Source organism: Lingula anatina, chromosome 7, assembly GCF_051362555.1.
Source record: "Lingula anatina isolate TDL-2025a chromosome 7, LinAna3.0, whole genome shotgun sequence".
Classification (NCBI taxonomy): Eukaryota; Metazoa; Brachiopoda; class Lingulata; order Lingulida; family Lingulidae; genus Lingula; species Lingula anatina.
The window spans coordinates 22989514-23008292 of NC_141773.1; the positions used below are offsets into that span (position 1 = coordinate 22989514).

The 18779-nt window shown below is 36.0% G+C and overlaps 1 protein-coding gene across 2 annotated transcripts in view; it reads right to left on the reverse strand.

Moving 5' to 3' along the window:
- LOC106173385 (uncharacterized) overlaps positions 1–18779 on the reverse strand; it is a 46473-nt gene that overhangs the window by 22527 nt on the left and 5167 nt on the right. Inside the window, exons 9-22 of one of the 2 annotated variants that reach the window (XM_087018041.1) lie at positions 18161–18475; positions 17684–17977; positions 16195–16488; positions 15565–15897; positions 14468–14629; positions 13965–14032; positions 12622–12687; positions 12140–12323; positions 11925–12038; positions 11453–11640; positions 11136–11258; positions 10672–10783; positions 10100–10196; positions 8432–9953 (exon numbers count right to left, since the gene is read on the reverse strand). In XM_087018041.1, the coding sequence (XP_086874167.1) occupies positions 9776–9953; positions 10100–10196; positions 10672–10783; positions 11136–11258; positions 11453–11640; positions 11925–12038; positions 12140–12323; positions 12622–12687; positions 13965–14032; positions 14468–14629; positions 15565–15897; positions 16195–16488; positions 17684–17977; positions 18161–18475 (2528 nt within the window). In that variant the 3' untranslated portion in view covers positions 8432–9775. Of the gene's footprint in view, positions 1–8431; positions 9954–10099; positions 10197–10671; positions 10784–11135; positions 11259–11452; positions 11641–11924; positions 12039–12139; positions 12324–12621; positions 12688–13964; positions 14033–14467; positions 14630–15564; positions 15898–16194; positions 16489–17683; positions 17978–18160; positions 18476–18779 lie in introns of those variants that run through there. The other variant, XM_087018042.1, reaches the window with a different exon arrangement.

Genomic DNA, 18779 nt, shown 5'->3' on the forward strand with positions numbered 1-18779 from the left:
AAACTCATATCATTGCAGTTTGTCAGATTCAATCATTCACTATGTTCAGAATCTCAGACTGGGAGAGATTGGACATTTAACACTGCTCTGTTGATATTTTTCCCATCTCATCAATTTTCTTAGTTTATCATATAAAAACGGCAGAAAACTGATAATTTTGTTTTATGTTAAAAATTGTTAAAAATGGAAAAAAAAACATTTCAGAACAGTGCTGTCTCGTTTACATTTTGGCATTTTCAAGTTGTGACTTTGAAGTTCCATGGGCCTGAAGACCTTTGCTAGTCACATTTTCTGAATATCCATAATACTAATATTTTATTATTAAAGTTGATGGTCATTATGCTGTTAAACATTATGTAATATTGCATCAAAATTTGAAAAAAAAAAAAAAAACTATTTTAGGCACTGCTCCCATGATGACCATTTAAGAAAAACCATGTCATTTACTGTTCTCAAACTTACAGGAAAGAAACATGGGACTAAAATACAGCTTCGGTAGGAAATACAGTCTGTTTGGTAATTCTTGCTGCCAGTTAAACAGTTATTTTGTGAAAATTTAATTTTTCACATATTGGCATTTTCAAGGTGTGACTTTGAAGTTCCACGGGCTTGAAAACCCATGCTAGTCACATTTTCTGAAAATCCATGATACGTATATTTTATTATTAAAAATTGACGGTCATTATGCTGTTAACCATTATGTAATATGGCATCAGAATAGAAGAAAACACAATTTTGGGTGCTGCTGCCATGATGACCATTATGGGAAAACCATGTTACTTATGATTGCCAAACTTTCAAAAAAGAAATACAGGACTAAAATGCAGCCTAAGTTGGAAAAGCAGTCTAATTGGCTTCTTTTTCTGGAAGTTATACATTTTCAAAGTGTAAACTTGTCACATATTTTAATTACATTGGTATTACCTGTTGAGGATAATTAAAATTTGATGTTGAATTTGCAGTTTAACATAATGTATTTTTGCATCAGAATTGACAGTAGCCTATTTTGTGCATAGTTATTTCCTGTTTTTTGTCTGTACATTTGACAGCTTTGCTGCCTTGTTTAAAAGTTTGACAATCATAAGTAATATGGTTTTCCCATGATGGTCATCATGGCAGCAATACCCAAAATTGTGTTTTCTTCTATTTTGATGCAATATTTCATAATGCTTAACAGCATAAAGACCATCAGTTTTTAATAATAAAATATACGTATCGTGGATTTTCAGAAAATGTGACTAGCATGGGTCTTCAAGCCCAAGGTGCTTCTAAGTCACACCTTGAAATTGCCAATATGTGAAAAATTAAATTTTCACAAAAAACTGATTAACTGCCAGAAAAATTTACCAAATAGACTGCACTGCCTAATGAAACTGTATTTTAGTCCCATGTTTCTTTCCTGTAAGTTTGAGAACAGTAAGTGACATAGTTTTCCTTAAATGGTCATCAAGGGAGCAGTGTCCAAAATAGGGGTTTCTTCAAATTTTGATGCAATATTACATAATGTTTAACAGGATAATAACCATCAATTTTTAATAATAAAATATTAGTATCATGGATATTCAGAAAATGTGACTAGCAAAGGTCTTCAGGCCCATGGAACTTCAAAGTCACAAATTGAAAATGCCAAAATGTAGACAAGACAGTACTGTCCTGAAATGGGTTTATTTCCATTTTTAACACTTTTTTAACATAAAACAAAATAAACATTTTACTGCCATTTTTATATGACCAACTAAGAAAATTGATGAGATGGGAAAAGTATCAATAGAACAGTGTTAAATGTCCAATTTCCTCCATTCTGAGATTCTGAACATAGTGGATGATTGAATCTGACAAACTGCAATGATATGAGTTTATTTCCATTTTTGACACTTTATTACACAATACATGATAACAAGTTTACCATGTTTTTTACATAATCAACTAACAATGTTGTAAAGATGCAGGAAATATCAAACAAACACTTTAAGGCATCTTATTAGTTAAATAATGAGACTGTTAACATGCCTAATAATTGAATCTGAGGAAATGTGAAAAAAAAAGTAACTTCTAAAATAATGGCCCGATTATGCTGATTTTCGAACTCAACCTGCATTTTAGTAAGATTGACCACTCCAGTGAGTATAATTACAATTGGCCAATCCGTTTTTCTTATATTGTGTTATCAGTGTTGCATTTATATTGAAAATAGTGAAAAAACAGCATAAATTCCCTAAAAATGGCCCAATCATGCTGATTTTCGAACTTGACCTGCGTATTATGAATATTCATCAGTTCTGTAAGTTTCAAGTCAAAAGGTAAAATGGTTTTCCACTTATCGTGTTATCGGTGCTGCATATATGCTAAAAAAAGTGAAAAAACAGCATAAATTCCCTAAAAGTGACTCGATCATGCTGATTTTTGAACTTGACCTGCGTATTATGAATATTTATCAGTTCTGCAAGTTTCAAGTCAAAAGGTAAAATGGTTTTCCACTTATCGTGTTATCGGTAAAAGTGCACGGCGACGACAGACGCAGATGATGTCTATATGTACAGACACATCTGTGTCTGTACATAAAAAATTGAAAAATGGCAAATCAACAGGGGAAGACAAGGTAACCAACGAAATGATAAAATCAGGGAAGGATTATCTTATAGATGTAATTGTAAAATTGTTCAATATCATATACAAAAGTGCTAAGTACCCATCAATATGGAACAAGGCATATATAGTCCCTACGGTAATGTGCCAAGCATTTCGACGGGCCCAGTCAATCCGACCACAAAAATTATTTTATAAAATTAATTTTTCTGGACTCAAACAATTAGTCCATACGTCAAAATCATGGGACAGAATTTTTTTTCTTGTTCCGATTGTTCGACCACATCGTCGACAAGACTCGGTAAATTTTCAAGCCAGTGAAATAGATGCTGCATGCCTCGGCCCTTTGTCAATTGTTGTCCTTTCAATAGCTCTCGTCAATGAGGAAGAAACAATTAATTGAAGATCTAATCTGGAAGCATGACGTACCTGTCTTTTCCTTTGTCCCCGATGACAATAATAGTGCTTATAGACATACAAATTTTGCTATTAAGCAGACTTGCCCTCGCTGACTGATTCATCACGCCCGTAACTGGGGCGGGGGGGGGGGGGGGGGGGGTAAAAAAAAGGTCTATTCTGGATGAAACCAAATATCGACAGTGGGTAAAATACGTCGTAAACACCTTCATATAGACCATATATCGCGTTTGCTAGCAATAAAAAAGTTTGGGAAGAATAAGCAATTTATTTTCAAGTTCGATTGAAATATATATGCAGATGGGGAAACGTTCTTGAAGTCAACACAGCAAGATCTTACATTTACTACAATCGACCGAAAGATCAGCGGGATCGACCGCCCAGACTTCTTGGCGCCAAATACCACGCGCTGTCAAAATCTGATGAACACGTGTCGCTGTTCACCTACATGGATAACTGATTTGTCAACAATAAAAATGACGTCTTCCTTAACTCCATGGGAGCTTCATAGAGAGTTCCACTGGGCATTTACGTTACCTGTGAGTCACTTTCTATTTCCCTAGATGCATGAAATGTTGATAATATTTAGCGTAATCCACGACGAACTCCATTCCTGTGACCCCTCCCCCAAAATGGGACCGTCTTCATTAACATGTGGTTTGCGCTATGCTGGAACAGACCAGATAAAACCAGTCTCTCATTTCTGCATGTGCTCAATTCTCACGTCAAATTATAAATGCACCTGTTTTGTGAAAATTATGGCAAGTAAATGCTTTTTTTACGTTCGGGTTGTATCAGTGGGGTTTTCAATATGCACCGTGGTTTGTGCACAGCGAGAGTATATAAGTAAGAAAATCGGAAGAATGCCAGCAAAATACTGTATGTCTATCGGCACAGGTACGCTCCGTATTTTGCCTTTACTCAATATGTTTTTATATGACATGCTTTTTAAATAAAATACTTAATAGTAATTTGAAGTTACACTGATTTCCGTTTGAGTACCAGTTGGTATTCTTTGGTACGGGTGATTGAATTTTCTTGGAAGTACGTACGTCTACGCCTCGACGCTGAGCAAGCCTTGCGGGTTGAAAACAACTGATCTCAGACTGGTAAAAAATATCAATTCGGTTGATTTCAGTTGTCATATTAAAATTCAAATAGGGCGTACGTAGATCACATAACTAGTTAAAGTCCACTTAAGCGCATCATGAAAGTGATCGTAGGTGAGGGAAATGTATAATTAAAAATTATAATTGTCGTCTTTTTTAATGTTAAGTAATGTAAGCACATATTGTACACAGCAAAATAAGTTTTCAGGAGGATAAAACATGCCTGAAACACATGTTAGGCGAAAATTGCGGCTTATCTTGCGTAACACTTCCGGTAAAATGCAATACTTCCGGAAAGATGGACGTTTTGGCAGATGCCCCTAACAATCCGACGATATCAAAGGTTTCCATTTGCTGTATTTTAATCAATTCGACCAAACTGACATTTCCATGAAATTAATTAATTAATCTTGGTCGAATTGTTTGGCATATTACCGTAACTGCTCAGGTACTGCCAATTGGCAGGTCCAGTCTAAGTCCGCTTGACAGCAATCAAGACAGTTAATTGCTATGGCCTTAATCACGTGGCTAGTTTCAGCAGATAGCGGAGCCTTAGACGGGTTGCGTAACGAGCAGTTATTTTTCAATTCAATTCAATTCAATTTATTTCTGTACTGGTACATAGATTGTCATGACCTTGTACAATATGATATACAAATGACGATACAATACAGTTAGTGCATTACCATCTTTTTATATAATGAAGATTAGTACTAGTAAAATTACTCATAAAATATTTTATCTAAGCAATGAGATAAACCTGATTATAAATTTACCATAAACATACTATAAACATGTTACACAAAAAGAATATGTTTTTAAAAAACTTAAAACCACCGTTACATAGCTGTTTACATGGCTGTTCAAGGCCAGTTTGATGACATTGATAATTACGATTAATGACAATTACATAAGACAGATAAGTAAATAAGTTACACAGATATAAATACTGTGCCATGTTCAGTCCCACTGCCGAGTCACTTCTCACAACAGTGGGACCATACACTGACATTTTAAGGGATATGCTAAGAGTTACCAAGCAGAGCAACCATTTCACTTCTTTTCTTGAATGATTTGATTATAAAGTTGGAGAGGGACACCAAAGTATCTTTGTTGGCACTGTTAAATACATGGCATAATTGACTGTCTGGTGACCTTGAATCAGCTTTTAGGAATGAGGATTTACTGAAAAAGGTGACTCGGTCTGTTTTGTACATTGGGCATTGGAATATAAAATGGTATTCATCCTCAATTACCCCTTGTGTGCACAGGCGACAGATTCTGTCGCACCTTTCAGTTTTTGGCCTGGTGTGCCGCCCAGTTTCGATGTGGAGTTTATGGTCACTAAGACGTAGTTTAGCAAGGGTTGACAAGGTGTCGTAATTTGTTATTTTATCAACATAAGTTGCCCTTTCACACTTTTAGTGAAGTATACGGAAGAGAGATAATTTACTGTTGGCTTGAAGTTTGCTATTGCATATTTGGGTAAAGTGGTCAGTTTGTCTTTGTTTGAAAATTGTGGTGAAGTTTTTTGGAGGTGACTGGCTAAGCCACACATCACCAAGGCCAAATGTGAAAAGGATTTTTCGGATACCCTCAGACCATGACATACAAGCTGGTCTGAGTGTGTGGACTGCGGGTGGGACATAGGGTGTCAGCAATTTGTAACTATTTATCTCTTGTATGTATGCTTGTTTCATTATATATAGTGTAGCATCAGACATTTGAATAATTTTACACCATAGTTTGACAGATGCAAACTGTATTTTTGCATAGAGGGGAAGGCGGCCAAGTTCAGTGTATACACCATAGTTTGATACGTTTTGATGGAGGCCAAGGATTTGTTTGCAAAATTTTAGGTGCAACTTTTCTGTAGGGCAGTTATCCGTTGACACCGAGTAGCCCCATATCTCTGAGCAATATGTAAGGATTGGGGAAATGAGGGTATCAAATAATTTCTCTTTTAAGGATGTGTTAACATTACTCTGAAGTGGAAGAGACTTGGACAGACTGAAGAATGCCTTTGTAGCACGTTGTAGGAGATTATTTTTGGTTTCTGTTAAGTTTCCTGATCGATTTAGAAGGAGACCTAGATACATGTATTTGTTGACCTCTTGGATTGGTTTTCCATACAGAAAAAATTTTTCACTGTGAGCTTTTAATTTTGAGTTGAAAATAACTATTTTAGTTTTGGTGACATTTACAGTCAGTCTCCACTTGTTACAGAAATTTTCTACTATTTCCAAACTTTGCCTTAGCCCATTGGGGGTCTTGGACATAAGGATGAGGTCATCAGCATAAAGTAAACCTTGTATTGGTATTCCATTTATATCTGGACTTGCAGCACTTTCGCCATCAATTGATCTAAGAAGGTCATCAATAAAAATATTAAAAAGAAATGGGCTCAATGTGTCACCTTTGTTTTACACCTAGTGTTGTATTAAAGGCTGGGGAGATACCACTACTTGTCTTAACACATGCTTGGGAGTTTTCATACATGCTTTTAATGTTTTTGTACATAAGTCCTCTTATTCCTAGAGTACTTAGCTTGAACAATAGTCCATTCCTCCAAACACTATCGAATGCTTTTGAAAAGTCGATGAAACATGTGTATAATTTTTTCTTTCCTTTCATAAATTTTGTAATAATGGACTTAAATATAAAGATATTATCTGAAGTACCATGACCATGTTTAAACCCAGTTTGATGAGGTAGGGGTACCCCTTGTTGGGATGCGTGTGCTTGAATTCTGTTTAACAGGACCGAGTTGTACAGCTTTCCGAGGCAGCTTGTAATAGATATTCCCCTGTAGTTGTTAACATTTGATTCATCACCAGATTTGTGGATACGGTAATATGCCAAACAATTCGACCAAGATTAATTAATTAATTTCATGGAAATGTCAGTTTGGTCGAATTGATTAAAATACAGCAAATGGAAACCTTTGATATCGTCGGATTGTTAGGGGCATCTGCCAAAACGTCCATCTTTCCGGAAGTATTGCATTTTACCGGAAGTGTTACGCAAGATAAGCCGCAATTTTCGCCTAACATGTGTTTCAGGCATGTTTTATCCTCCTGAAAACTTATTTTGCTGTGTACAATATGTGCTTACATTACTTAACATTAAAAAAGACGACAATTATAATTTTTAATTATACATTTCCCTCACCTACGATCACTTTCATGATGCGCTTCACAAGTTGGACGAGTATTTCCCCGGAGACAGGTGTTGTAAACAAAGGCCGGTAGCTTAAGTGGACTTTAACTAGTTATGTGATCTACGTACGCCCTATTTGAATTTTAATATGACAACTGAAATCAACCGAATTGATATTTTTTACCAGTCTGAGATCAGTTGTTTTCAACCCGCAAGGCTTGCTCAGCGTCGAGGCGTAGACGTACGTACTTCCAAGAAAATTCAATCACCCGTACCAAAGAATACCAACTGGTACTCAAACGGAAATCAGTGTAACTTCAAATTACTATTAAGTATTTTATTTAAAAAGCATGTCATATAAAAACATATTGAGTAAAGGCAAAATACGGAGCGTACCTGTGCCGATAGACATACAGTATTTTGCTGGCATTCTTCCGATTTTCTTACTTATATACTCTCGCTGTGCACAAACCACGGTGCATATTGAAAACCCCACTGATACAACCCGAACGTAAAAAAAGCATTTACTTGCCATAATTTTCACAAAACAGGTGCATTTATAATTTGACGTGAGAATTGAGCACATGCAGAAATGAGAGACTGGTTTTATCTGGTCTGTTCCAGCATAGCGCAAACCACATGTTAATGAAGACGGTCCCATTTTGGGGGAGGGGTCACAGGAATGGAGTTCGTCGTGGATTACGCTAAATATTATCAACATTTCATGCATCTAGGGAAATAGAAAGTGACTCACAGGTAACGTAAATGCCCAGTGGAACTCTCTATGAAGCTCCCATGGAGTTAAGGAAGACGTCATTTTTATTGTTGACAAATCAGTTATCCATGTAGGTGAACAGCGACACGTGTTCATCAGATTTTGACAGCGCGTGGTATTTGGCGCCAAGAAGTCTGGGCGGTCGATCCCGCTGATCTTTCGGTCGATTGTAGTAAATGTAAGATCTTGCTGTGTTGACTTCAAGAACGTTTCCCCATCTGCATATATATTTCAATCGAACTTGAAAATAAATTGCTTATTCTTCCCAAACTTTTTTATTGCTAGCAAACGCGATATATGGTCTATATGAAGGTGTTTACGACGTATTTTACCCACTGTCGATATTTGGTTTCATCCAGAATAGACCTTTTTTTTACCCCCCCCCCCCCCCCCGCCCCAGTTACGGGCGTGATGAATCAGTCAGCGAGGGCAAGTCTGCTTAATAGCAAAATTTGTATGTCTATAAGCACTATTATTGTCATCGGGGACAAAGGAAAAGACAGGTACGTCATGCTTCCAGATTAGATCTTCAATTAATTGTTTCTTCCTCATTGACGAGAGCTATTGAAAGGACAACAATTGACAAAGGGCCGAGGCATGCAGCATCTATTTCACTGGCTTGAAAATTTACCGAGTCTTGTCGACGATGTGGTCGAACAATCGGAACAAGAAAAAAAATTCTGTCCCATGATTTTGACGTATGGACTAATTGTTTGAGTCCAGAAAAATTAATTTTATAAAATAATTTTTGTGGTCGGATTGACTGGGCCCGTCGAAATGCTTGGCACATTACCGTATGCAAACAATTACCAGCCATGTAATCAGCCTTGAGATTCTATTACAGGGTGACATCAGACCAAAATGACTGTCTAGATCTGTCCATTTATATAGAGACATACCTGTGAATATCTGTGGAAAATCAATCTGTCGCCCTGGTAGAGGGTATATATATAGATCTATACCATTTCCAATAGATTGTGCTAATTACCAGACAGTACAGTCACTTTGCAATCCAAAGCATGCATGCTCTCTATAATGAGAAGATTTAAAGGGGTCCTTTGGGTCAGTCTGAGCCAACTCCCATGGTCAGTGAATAGCCAACACTTCATAGGAAATTACGTATCTTGAAAAATAAGTACCATGCATGGAACTTTTGACAGTCAAAATGGTTTTTATGAGCGCATTCAGAACACTGGACTGATTGACCCCTGGATCAAATATGGCCACTGACTTAAAAACTTGCCGCTTAATTCACGATTAGACACTGGATAGATTCCCCTCAGAGATTACTTAATTAACAAGCATGCAAGTGGGTCGGCCATATTTGATCTGTGGATCTGTTAGTTCGCTGTTCTGAATACTCTCTTTTAACGCTCCTTGCTAAAAATAAAACTGCTATTTGGTTGCTATGTGTCACAAATAACAGCGCTACTCCCGCCCTTGAGTGGATATTTTAAACTCGTTTTGGCAGACTGAATATTTTGCTTTCAAATATGAGTATATATTCACTCTGATATACATGTATCTCATGATATACCTCGACCAGGGCAACAGATTGATTTTTCACAGATGTTTCGAGATAAACAGACAGTCATTTGGCTCTGTGTGGATTTTCCCGTTTTTCTTTATATAATCTGCCACCCTGGTATAGAGGGTATACTCATGATATTGGGCAAAGCTACAATGTCTACTGATGACCGAATGAGACCACATGTATTTGAAATATTCTTCAACATTTTTCTTCCGCATTGTACTTGTCGATGTCCTCGTACAGTTTTTCCTCAAACTTTCCCAGAGTAAGAACATCGCTGTCTGAGGCCAGGAGGACATCCAAGGAATTAACGATGTCTTTAAATGTTGAACGTGCACTTGGGACCTCTTCCCAGCAGGACGACATGATGATGTACCTGGAGTGAGAAGTAACACACAGGGAGTCGGACTATAAGTAATTGAGACATTATTGCTCATGATTCAGTAAAATTAAACTTGCCAAGCATTACAATTTGTAATACACATACATATTTATATATCAAAATTAACATTGTATACTTACATGCCCAGTGAACAGTGTGGTGGTTGTGGCATCCGGTATCCTTCAGTTATAGCTTCCATCACCTGCTTGGCTGACATACCAGGATAGGGACTGGAACCTAACCAATATGAGCACCAGTGAGAATTGTACTCATGTAAAATACTGCAAAAATTGTCACTAATAAATAAAAGAAACTATACTTAGCAATCTGATCAAGATTACTGAAGATACACATTGTGTGAATGAAAATTCAGTGCCAAATATTACACAAATAATAATAATGATAATATTAATATTCAGACAGATAATAATTATCATAACATTTATTATTTACTTATTCATTTACTGTTTGCACCACATTCCTGGGATACAGAAGATATTTATTGAAAGGATACAAGATATTGAATAACAATCTGTAATTCTCAAAATTAAAATACAACAGTCATACATGGCATCAGAAAAGCACAATAACCCCTTGAACAATAGAACACAAGTGATCACAGTTTCACAATGCTTGTATGCTAAACCTTCTTTCAATATAATAACACGTACTTTCCAAGACTTTTATGAGCTTCACCATCTGGCAATCTTACCCAGTGTGACAATCTCCCAGAGCAAGACGCCATACGCCCAGACATCAGACTGCGTGGTATACATGTTGTCAAACAGAGCTTCTGGGGACATCCAGCGAATTGGCAAGCGTCCCTGTGAAAGAAAAACATAAAACGTACCTTATATCTGTCAAGTGGTTATTGCAATTGTCATTTGATAACACCTGTCTATTTACACATCCTTACAATGCATTAAAAAATATGCAGCTATACTTTAATTGGCAAACACTAAATATATGCTGCTTAAAATTGTACATCCCCTGGGGTTGATTGAGGCCATCTTCTGGGTCTTCCGGAATCATGTAAATCACGAGCAGTAACACTTCTTGAAGTCTGCTAGTACTGATAATGGATAAAATAACTATCCAAGATTGCTAATGCTAAGTTTCAGGTCAGAATGCAAAGTAAATATATTTTGGTTTTTATGTACAAAAGCATTTACTAACCTGCGATTGTTTTTCGTAAGTGTGGGTTTTGATGACATCCTTTGCAAAGCCAAAGTCCGAAATCTTGCAGGTCCTATCTTCAGCTACCAAAATGTTTCGTGCAGCAAGGTCTCGGTGGAGAATCTACAATGTAAATATTGAGATTGTTGATCTCACAGTGTAATGAAAATAATAGCACATCTTATTTTCTTTTAAAGTTTATTAGAAAGTGATCTTTACTGACTATGAGGCAAAAAATGGTAATATAGAAAATGGACAAAATAAGCAATAAGAAGGAATTATCTGCTTTCATAAGACAATTGTTTATCCTAGCTTACCGCCATTGATGAAAGATATGACATTCCATTAGCCACATCTAATGCAAACTTTATCAGATCATGTGGTGTCAAGGAGGAGCTGATCCCATGTAAATTCCCATAACGCACTTCCCGTTTTGAACGGTCATTTCGTAGGTAGTCCTGGAGATTTCCATTTGGAAGGTACTCGACAATAATCAATGGCACAGCTAAAATAAATCACTTCAATTTATCTTCAAAGAATTTGTCAATTTACTTTAAGGTTGGAAGTTTACCATTTATATACAGGTGTTCCAAAGGAAGCTATTGAAATTGCAAAAAAAAAGCAGAAAAAATTCTGAAGTAAACGGGTTCATACTCAGTACTTTACTTTTATGGTGCGTATTCTTCACCACTGACGTGATTATTATTAACGCAGTTATATGAATTCAGTGCTTCATTAACAGTGATTTGAAAATTTATAAGATTTGTTTTAAATAACATGTCTACATACCATCATCTCGAGTGCAGGATCCTAAAAGCTGAACCACGTTTGGGTGAGTTTGGAGTTTCAACATCACTTTCAGTTCTTTCATCATCTCACTGCAGAGGGATGTGTCACTTGTATCTACAAATATAAGTTTATCTTATTGAAGAACATGCTGAAATCATCTGACTTTTAATGGACTGAAGTATCATATCGCAACTATTGTTGAAATCAATATTTACCCTTTGCAGTTTTAACAGCAGCAATGCTCCAATTGTATTTTCCATCTAGATTGAAAATGTTGCCCCTAAAGACTTGGCTAAAAGCCCCGCTTCCTATCTTTTCCATCAACTTGATATTCTGTCTTCTTATCTCCACATCTCTCTCCAGAATCTCTGCATACAGTGGCTCTTCCATCGGCTTAAACTTTAAGATTAAATTCATATAAATATCAACATCAATACAAGGCATCCAGATGAGACTGGGGGTCTCAAACAAACTGTTTTTTTTTTTTTTTTTTTTTTTTTTTTTTTTTTTTTTTTTTTTTTTTTGTCAGAAAAAGTTTAGAACTGGGTAAAATTTGATCTAGAAACAAAAAGGCTTAATGGCAAAAGGTGTATTATTTAGGAAAAGACCACCCCCACTCTGAAATGGCAGGCTACGGACCTGAATCATAATTTCCACAACCTCTTATACAGCATTACATGACATTATGTAACATTACCTTTTGTTGCTCTGTGCTAAGGTTGGTGTTGACAGGCCTCTCGTATGCCTCCTCATTACAACTTATCTACAAAAGCAGGAAAACAAGCATTAATACTTTTTTAAACAGATTTATTTCTACAATAATGATATATACAAAATAAATAAATTCAGAGCAGGCGGCATGTCGCCACATCATAATGTGCTAGCTGCGGTATTATAATAAATTGTAAATAAATAGATTAACTATAATTATATAAAGTAAATAATAATGCATTATTTTAAATTAAAGTAAATAAATGAGTTAAATATGATAATATAGAAGTAATAATAATAATTGTGATAACACGATTAGTACGCATATAAATATTGGTGACAGCAACAAGGAAGGGGGCCTAGGCACGGGGAGATGTATGCGGGAAGTGATGGACTAGCTGATCAGGAGAGGGAGACGGGTGGGTGGACTTGTCAAAGCATTTAAACATTATCAATTAAAAATGTCGAAACAATGTCAAAGACTTAATACTTCATTAATACTTCATAATTAAGGACATTGTAACCCTTTATTATCATCCAATTACCAAAAATGAGTTTTTTTCCTGCATCTAATTATTCAATAATGCAGCTATCTTTGTGCTAATTTAAACAATGAAAAAAACCCTCAAAATATAAAATATCAGCGTTTATATTTTTTTCGTTGCAATGTATAAGCACAGGCAACTCAAAACTTTAATCATTAATTTAACACCTTCCTATTTTGAGGTGAGATAGCAATTGGTATGGGGCATAACTTCATCCCTGATTTTCATTATAAACAAAGGCATTATTTTGCTTTATCAAAGATAAAATCTGAACTAAGACTTTTAAGAAAACATTATCACTGGCAGGGTTTTGGAGTACTAAATGGTGTCATTAAATTGGAGCTGAAATGGTGACCGTGGGTGCTCAGGTAAAAGAGAAATTTGAGAAACTGATTTTTCAGTTTTTTTACCCTAAAATCACAACAATGACTTCACCCATAAGATGACATATAAGTAATTGTTAAATAATCTAGTCACTGAACACTGAAGATCTATTACTCAAAAGAATGTAAGGCAAAAATAAGAAGTTTTGGTCGAAGGGTGACAATATCCTTAACATTTCATTCTTTTAAAATTACAATCACATGACATTATATAATATTCATACTACACTATTTCACCTGTAAATGGTTAATTTCAGTTTATTTCAAAGATAAAAGTAATAGCTGTTATCACATGCAACCCATTACAAAGGGACTGTACTATATACTACAGTATACTGTAATTCACAGACTTTATGACCAATCTTTAATCCAAACCCTGCATTTTTGAGTATGACATTCACCTCTCCACTCAGAAAACTCTGAAGCTCACTGTCTTCAACTTCATCCTCTGCGTTGTTTTCTTGCGACACTACAATGAAAAAACGGATGGGCTTTACACACATGCATCTTCAAATGGGGGGGAGGGGGGATCATGGAAAATTTGGGAGCAAGTTTTATGAGCAAAACATAATAGGAGGAAATGAAACAGCTTAAATGTTTAAATTACAGAAATAAATCTGAAAAGTTTGTCACTTCAAAAATTAATTAATATTTTGAAATGCATAAATCGGACATAGTCATATTGGGTGAAAAACTTTTGAAAATTATTGAGAGGTCCATTCTCAAGTTTGAGATTTTCAAAGTGAAAAAATGTACTTTTGTTTTCCAATAAAATTTTCAAAACCAACAAAATTTTCAAATTTTTACAATAACAGGGGTATATCCATTATAAAGTGTATAATGAGATTTAATTATCAGTTGATTTTAATCTAATTTATTTATCTGGATTCAAAATTACTTTAACCTTTTTCGCCAACTCTTGTTTTCTGTTTCTTCTTGACACAGTAAGTGTAGGTGACACAAGCCAAGACAATAATCACAATGGCCCCCAGGATGGCCCCTATTATCCACCCTATGGCCTCTACAGATAGACCCTGGGCCCCCACTGTGGCCCCAGTAGCTGGCTCTGAAATGATGTCAAGAAAACCAATGGTATTCCCCATTCTCCTCATGACAGATTAATTCTGAGCATTCCTTTAAAAACAATGCAATACGAAGGTTTCCTTGGGAATACTAATGACACTCATTTATTTACAACTACATGTATCACTTATTAATAATTATAACTTACCTAAAAGCTAAAAGCTATGAACCACATATAACTTATTGTTAAAGCAATAATAACTCTTCCTTTGAGATTCAAAATTCCGCAAGAAATGCATTCTAAACAACACAGAGAAATATATTATATTGCATTTCACCACTAAAACGGCTGTTATTATAGTAAAACTAAAAACTGTGCTTGTCAATAGGGCTTTCGGTGCCTTTCTTCTCGGTCGTCAAGGCATCCGTTGCCAAGGATGTTGGTGTATCACGCGGATTCTCGCGTGCATTCAAGACCAAAATAGCATGCGGCGGGATAAGATATAGCAGACGTAAGTTGCGAGTTTTTATACAGTGTGTCGGATAACGAAAAGCCCAGAACTGCACACGTTGTAGAAATAATTCCATTCTGAGCAATAAGACGATTATATCGTATGAATCTTATTTTATTGTAATAAAGTGTTGTTGTTGTCTGCTTTTCCCGCGGTTTTAAGTAGGTCATCAGAAAACCCCGCTCGTCTGAGAGAGCTCCGTCAGTTAAAATCACTTAAGAGATTTTAACAAAAAACCAAGCGTTTAGGAAAAAAACCCTGGACTAACTTTGAATGCAGAAATGGGGTCGTTGACCATTGGTAAGTACGGGGAAATTGCCGTTTACGTTAGGAAAATCCAATTTTTGGCCAAAACGAAGAGTTATTATGACTTTAATTAAGATACCACTAACCCAAGGAATTTAAATCCCAGTAACTTACATATGTATATTAGAAAAGTAAATGAAATAGTAAATCATTTAAGTACCACTTTTTTCTGATAGTGTAATTCTCAAGACCTTGCTTGGTGGATCATTTAACTGGTTCAAAATGTTACTGGCCTGACACTCATAGTATCCAGGTTTCTGAATGTGACCTAGATAAAGCACTGAGGGGTTATCATGGTGTCCATTTAGTACTTCTGTGGTGTTGGAAAGCTCTTCCCAATAAAACCATTTGAAGCTTGGTTGAGGGTAACCAGTGGCTGAGCAAATGAGAGTGACGACTGAACCTTTGACAAACTCCACACTGTCCATTGCTGAGTCTATGATGGAGAGAGCACCTATGGGGGTATAGGTGATCTTAGGGTAGCTGGCAGCAGCTGAAATATTGCAATTTTTAATAATAAAATTTAACTATCATGGATATTCAAAAAATGTGCCTAGCAAAGGTTTTAAGCCCATGGAGGATCAAAGTCACATGTACCTTGAAAATACCAGTATGTGAAAACTGAATATTTCACAAAAAATGTATAACTTCCAGAAAAATAAACCAGTCAGACTGGTTTTCCAACTGATCCTGTATTTTAGTTTAAGAATAATTAGTGACATGGTTTTCCTAAAATGGTAAATATGGTGGCAGTGCCCAAAATTGTTGTTACATTTTATCTAATACATACTTAGTGACACACTGGCTGACTTCTGTCCAATCATACATGTAAACTGTGCGCCGTCATCAGAGGCCGAGACATCTACTCTTAGCTCACTCTGTCCATTATATGTGCAACTATCACTATTCAGGACAGGGTTACTTGACTGTGCCTCTGAGGTCCTATTTTGTTGCTGACCGTTCAGAGTCTGGTACCATGTGATCCCCTTGGCTGGATGTCCAAGCTGACCAGAGCACATAAACTTTATTGACCCCTGGTCTGTTAATTGCTGGGTGGTCAAGACAGGGACTTCACTGGGCTCCACTGGAATATACACACATATGTATTTGCATATATTAGCTATAGCACAGTGTCATTAAATATATGAAAAAAATCTAAAACAAGAATACTGTACACAAATGATACAGCTGAGATCTGCAAAAGCTGCATTAAAATACAATAACTGAAGTTTTAAAGAATTATTACACATTCTAGCTTTAGTATATGCATTTTTCTAAAATAAGTGCACTTTACCCTTCAAACCGTTTTTCAAATTATCTCAGAACCTTAATTATGGGTCCTTTGGATGGATACATGTAATTTGATATAGTAATTAAGTTAGGTTTCACAAAAAATTGGCATTTGCCATCAGAAGCCTCAGATTTGTGACCACCACTTTTTCTCTGAGCCCACGTCTTTACCCCTGTTTACTTCCAGCTAAAAATGACCACTCAGCTTCAATCCTGTCTCCTCCCATACCTTTTATTCAATTCCACAGTAACTACAAGTATATATGGGCCTAATAGTCAGCCAGTTTTGGCTATGGGTGTATCTCTGCTAGTTTTGGAGTATTCCACAGCCAATTCTCATCATCATTATTAATCAATCATAGCTAGTGTAATAAAATCTTTCTATACTTATGTAATGATAACTTTTTTTTTATAATGCACAAAATGCAATCCGCAATTCCATGGTTCATGTCAGCTTTATGTAAAGTTGCTCAAAGAAAACCCAAGGACACATATAATGACCAGTTTAACGGTTTACTTGATGATGCTCTCTAGCTCCATGTGATCTACAGTACATGAAGTCTCCAACTTCTGAACCATCTCGCATGTCTCGCGTAAGTCTTCCTAGCTCTCCCAAGCAGTCACCCTCAGATTTCCTCTCTCTGAACTCCCAGATATTATTTCTGAATGTATAATACAAATTTCTTATCTAAATCCAAGAAATGGGGACATGTACAGGCCCTTGTGGTCTAGGAGAAGAAGCGGTAACTTAATTTGACTTGTTTCCAGCATCAGTCTGCAGGGCTGGGAGAGCCGTAAGATCGAGACGGGCCGGCACTATTACCATGAGTATTATATACTACTACTGTACTATATACTACAAAACATTGGCACATACTTCAATCTATGAGTCTGACAAACTGCAGGGCAATGTAACACTACATACAAGTATTCCTTCAATAAGAGATGTTGCATATGACCTACTGGCTTTTAAGAAAACATAAACTTACCACCTTCAGTTGTAATTTCCACATTAGTACTCCAAGGTCCAGCATCTACAGTGACTGCTCTCACTCTAAAACTATAAGTTGTAAAAGGCAATAAACCAGTGACTGCCACATATGTATCAGAGACATTCCCTTCCTTTGATACCAGACTTTCTTGTTGACATTTGGAAGTCACAGGACTTAGGAGATATCTGTATTCAGTAATCCTTCCATTCTTGCATTCACAACTTGGTTCACTCCAGTAAAAGGTAGCTGTATCGTTATTGAATCTCACCATGCCTGGAGGGCAGCCAGGGGCTAAAATATAGTTACACGAAAATGCCAAATTTGTCAGAAAAATTATGTACAATAATTTAATTGTGCAACAGTTCACATCCACATTACAGGAAACCTGTATCAAATACAATATTTTAGATAAAAGTTATCAAAACATATTGCAATCATTAAGACAACAATTAGAAAACCATTCTTAAATCCTACCTGCTTCTACAGTCTTGATCTGTAGTGAATTTGGTTCCCCCTGAACTGCTCCAGAAATTGCTTTAATAGATATATCATACTGTGAATTTGGATATAATTTGGTAAATGTGTAACGTGTTGTTATTTCACTCAGTAAGGTAGATATCTGGAATTCTGACAATTGCCTGCATTCCCCCTGTAACCGGACTGCTGTAATATTGTACCCTGTTATGTACCCTGTTATATTACAGCCAGTAAATCTAGGCAGATGCCAATGAACAGTGGCTGATGTAGAGGTAATGGAGCCTGCTGTCAGTGAGGTAACTTGGGCAACAACTGAAATAGAAAGAAATGGAAAATTTCTTGATTTCTCTTAATTTACTTATCATAGGACCTTACTATATCAATCTTAGAAGGATGAATTTTCACCCAAAAATGGCAATTTTCCCACACTTACAAATTGTTATTGAATCCATTCTGACATTTATATATAGTAATTAAGTCTCTTTTTTTTAAAGAGATAACAACTCTTTGTCTATATTTCACAATAAATACATTGTAAACAACTCAAAGAAATATTATGTAATTTCATTTTACCACAAAAACGCAGTTATAGCAATAAATATGAAATCTGCGATTG